The 4834-nt window shown below is 51.8% G+C and overlaps 1 protein-coding gene across 1 annotated transcript; it reads left to right on the plus strand.

Annotated features, from left to right (window-relative positions):
• The first annotated feature begins 1464 nt into the window (after nt 1–1464).
• Nucleotides 1465–3867, plus strand: LOC122332748. Its single transcript, XM_043230135.1, is given in 4 exon segments — nt 1465–2162; nt 2288–2503; nt 2506–3074; nt 3109–3867. Coding segments are annotated over 4 exon segments (1749 nt in total). The 5' UTR covers nt 1465–1477; the 3' UTR covers nt 3388–3867.
• The last annotated feature ends 967 nt before the right edge of the window (nt 3868–4834 follow it).

The raw sequence follows: 4834 nt of genomic DNA on the forward strand, positions 1-4834 counted from the left end.
TCGGAGGTGTCACAGCGAGTGAGGACCCCGTTTGAACGTGACCTTGTGCCAGCTGGGGGCAAGCCAGGCCTCTCTGTCCTAGCATTGTGAGTGAACCCGCAGCAGGCATCAGCAATTGTGTAACGGAGGAGGAGTCAACACAAGCTGACCTGGGCGGAGGCTCGGGTAAACCACCCTGTCAGCTGCTGAATCGGGGAAACCGATCAGTACCCAGGGCTCTGCCCCGCAGCCTTGTCAGTCCAAGCCAGCCGTTGACGCACCTCCACCGTGGGCCCGCACCTTTGTGTCAAAAGCCGACGCTGTTTGAGAGGCTCACTGCAATACGGTCGGACAGAAGTCTGATTGACCTTACAGGAGCACAGGGGCGCCCAGACGGGGAGCCACACCGCTGTACTCCGACGGGTTAATCGCCCTCATCACCAAAGCCTAGGTCTAAACCCCTTTTGCTAAAACCCATTTGGCGACACCCATAAGTAGGTTAGGGCCTATTCAACCCTCAGGTGACTTAACTCATCACACCAACATAGTAAAACCAACCATTAGGTATCAGGCTTAACAGCATCACACTTTGTCAACTTTGTTTACAGTGTAAGCAACTCTCTCTTCTCTCCCTTCTTGTTCCTCTCCTCTGATCTGACTGCTGCTGCTGCTTCTGAGATCGCACCTGTGGGAACCAGGAAAGCAAAGAATTTAATTTGAGACATTTCTGATCAGTATCGGGTGAAACTTGACGACATTGTTTCAAATTGTTCATGCTCACAAACCTTCCCTTCTCAGCGTGTTATCCTACCCAGCCGAAACCAAAGTCGATCGACGAGGAATCGTAAACACGACCCCAGGAACAATCTACTTGGTGCACGGAGTCAATCTAACCAACTAAAAGCTAACACTGTCATTGCTATTGTTTTATCCTCGCCGGAGGAGATTCTAATAGCAATCGCAGTCTTAGTACTTAGAAATCCCCATTTAGAAACTCCTAAAAGCATCCTCTAACTTAGGAAAAGAGACAGTGATAGAGCCTAACCCCCTCCTTCCTTGACCAGGAAAGAGTGTGTTACCTCCCCCTCTCTCTCTCTCTCTCTCTCTCTCCTCTCTATCTCCCTCTCTTACGTCTCTTACAGGTAGCTCCTCCTTTCAAAAAAAAAAAAAAGGAGAAGAAAAGAAGCAAGGACCGCCTGTTACAGGAGAACGAAACGCCCAGCTATCCCTTCTTCCTGTTCTGTGTTGTCTTCTGTTCTCTGTCGTCCTGTGTGTGTTTACTAATTGTCTCCCAGAAACGCCAGTTAGAAGCACACCCACCAGAGGATCACAGTTACAGAGAACCACGCCCACCTGACACCTCACATTTAGCATCAACTGACACCACACATCTACACCTCTGTCTTTCCTTGCTGTTGTCTGTTCTGCCTTGTTTGGTTGTTATTTTCTTCCAGGTCTGTGTCAGTCACTTTTCCAAATCCCCTCGCCGCACCAAAACATGTCTCACACAGCAGACAACGTTGGTCACTGGGAAGACCTGGAAACATGGCTAAGTGTTGCAACCAGCAGCCTCCTACCCAAGGCCGCGGAAACACTAAAGCGTCAGACCCAGGAACAGCTGGATAACAACCTAACGAGCCTAATGGAACAGGACCCAAGCCAAGGCTACAACCACAAAGAGCTAGCAAAGATCACCTGCTCCCTAAGTCACACCCTCATCGCTACCCTCAAACTGAGTGACAGGCACGCCGCCGATCTCCAACAGGAGCTGACATGCGCACAGCGACGCATCAAACAGCTGGAACTGGAGGCTCAGGAACTACAGGAAAAGCTGGATGAGGAGAGAAAGGACCCAGAGGAGATTACCACGCTCAAAGCCTTGCTAGCAGCTTCCACACAAGAGGTGAAACAAACCAAAAGAGACTTTGACAATGCTGCCAACAACCTCCAGTACGCAGAACAGCTACTGGAGAAGGCAAAGACTGACCTTAGAGACAAGGCCGGCAGAATCAAAGCCCTCGAAACTCACTTGAACGAGTCAAGGAATGAGGTCAACCGCCTAGAACAACAGCTGGACTACGTCAAAGAGGAATCTGACTGTGTCAAGGAGGAACTCAGACACGCCTACGACCTGCGCGCTGAGCCACCGAGGACACGAGAGGCACCAACGTCACCCCTGCCAAGTAGGACCGGGTCTCCCGTGCTTGTACAGGCAAGTGAACAAAGGGGGAAAGAGGCGATGCTGAAACACTCACCAGCTCCTCTGAAGAGACATACCTCGCGAGAAGGCCAAGAGAAACGGACCCAGCCAGCCAAAGAGCATCACACGGCCTGGACCTAAAAGATCTCGACAAGATCGCCAGGAACATCGTCAAGTTCACCCCAGGTGTGCCAAGTAGTCCAGACATTCAAACCTATCTACAGGACGTCGAATTCCATCTGGAAGTAAGACCTCACGTCACTGATAAAGATAGACTCTATTTACTGCGAGCAACATCCAGCCCTGATGTACGCAGCTTCCTGGACCGCAACCAGCCCAGACAAAGGCTGATTACCACCTGCTCCGAGAGGCTCTCATCAATGAATTTGATGACCCAGAGTCAGAACAAGGACTAGTAGCCGCCCTGGAGATCAGACAAGGCCGTCATGAGTCTCCGCAAGCCTACTACAGCCGACTCAGGAGAGCATACTTCGGAACTCGCAACGAGCCCGAAATGGAACAGGACATGAACTTTAAGACTCTCTTCCTCAGGAACCTACATCCTGGGGTAAGCCACCATCTAGGCGTGCTTGCATGTTCGCGCACAATGACCATTCAGCAGCTGCGCGACTTGGCACACAAAGCCTACAGCAAACAAAAGATGGCTGCAGAGAAAGGCACTAAAGCTCCGACAGTCCTCGACTTCAACACACAAAGTCACGGACTGCCTCTAGAGGGTGCCCAACATCAAGACAGCTTCAAGCCGTCAAGAAAAGAGTGGAACGTGTCCAACCGAGAGCAAGACTTCCACGCAGGTACCAGACCCAATCAGAGAAACGGCCGCTGGGATGGACCACGTGAACGACAGCGCCGCGCCTGGACGCCACTGGGAAAAGTCATGGGACAGTTCAAGACCGCAGGAAGGTCAGTGGGAGAGATCGTGGAATCAGTCAACCTCCTTTAGAAACCAAAGGGGGAAGAGCTCCTGGGATGGCAACGGAACCTCCATGGGTAGAGCACAAACACACCCTGGAGCAACCAGCCCAAGGACTCGACGAAAGAACTTTCAAACTGAATCCACACAAGAGCAAAAGACATCACCGTTTTTTTACTCACAAGAACTGATGAAGAGCATGATGAGAGAGTTTTTCCAGCAAATGAAGGAAGATTGGAAGTGGGAAAAGAAAGAGAAGCCGGATTCAGCCTGACTGGCAGCCGGACGAGACAGCAGCGACCACCCGACCCAACCAGACACAGAGAATAGCACTTCCTCCCCGCACACTCAAAGAACCATAATGACCATAACTTCAGATGGACGAGAAATCCTACCTGAAACCCCAGCAATCGAGTTAGCCCCTAACTCACCATATGATGCTTCAAACCACGGCATCATCCAACAAACACCTGCCGCTGAAACCACTCTGGTTCCTGAAAGTGCTGTCCTGGTCGTCTGCCACTCGTCCGAAGAACTGCAGATTAGCCCTGATATCCTCCCCATCTCATCCCAAACTCCAGTCCCTCAACTCCTGGGTGATCTCATTGAGAGAGGTATAGCAAGAAAGTTTTACCTCTCCGTCATCATCGAACGCCACATCAGGGTCGAAGCCCTTCTGGACACAGGAGCTGACATCACACTAATGTCAGCAGAACTCCTCGGAAAAATCCAGGAAGGAGCAAAGACATTAAATGGCCCCTCAAACTTCAAAGATGTGAGCTGAACCTTCAAGTATACTCCCACACGGGCCTACAACTGACACAGGTGGCCCCGATTCACCTAACTGTGGGTCCGATGAACCTCATCCACCCAGTCTACATCTCACCCCTAAAGACTTACCCACTGCTAATCGGAAAGGACCTGCTTAATCGCTTTAAGCCACTAATAGACTTTAAGCACTTGAAGTTGTGGACACAAGTCCGTGAACCTCTGCCCTTCCAGTCAGTAAACGTTCAGGAGTTGCAGTGCCAAGCCACAGACACCACTGCCCGTTTACAGACCGCCGAGGCAATGTCAAGGTCACAAGCAATTTCAAGTTCAAGCAGCAAGAACCACGACAAAGACTTCAACGACCAAACAGATGCCCTCGCTAAAGCAGGTGCATTACATGGAGAGTCCTGGACGCTCCATTCCCACCCACCCAACCCAGCTGTGGCAGCCATCACCCGCCGCCTACACGCCACTGGCGTTGCGATCCCCACCTCCTCCCGTATCTCCATCTCGCCACAGTTTGCTGCTGACGATCTCAGTACCCTTCAAGCGTCGGATCCAGCACTGCAAACCATCAGTGCACACATTTCTGACCCAGCTACCGCACCCGTTTCTGACTTCGACCTAGCCACCTCCTCTGACCTCCGCCACCTGCACTCCATCAAGCACATGCTGCATCTCAAAGACGGCGTTCTCACGTATGTCCCTGAGCCACTCGCTACGCCACGGCTCGTAGTGCCTCAGAGCCAAAGGGGGATAATGTTGACATACGCCCACGATGCACCATGCGCTGGACACCATGGCGCCAAGGCCACCTATGAGACACTCAAACAGGTGGTATACTGGCCTGGCATGCAGCAAGACGTGGCGGAATACGTGAAAGGATGCCTGGTCTGTTGCCAGTTTCAACCGGCGAATGCAAATCACCGCGCACCACTGCAAAGGAAAGG

The sequence above is a fragment of the Puntigrus tetrazona genome, chromosome 3 (genome assembly GCF_018831695.1).
Source record: "Puntigrus tetrazona isolate hp1 chromosome 3, ASM1883169v1, whole genome shotgun sequence".
Taxonomy (NCBI): domain Eukaryota; kingdom Metazoa; phylum Chordata; class Actinopteri; order Cypriniformes; family Cyprinidae; genus Puntigrus; species Puntigrus tetrazona.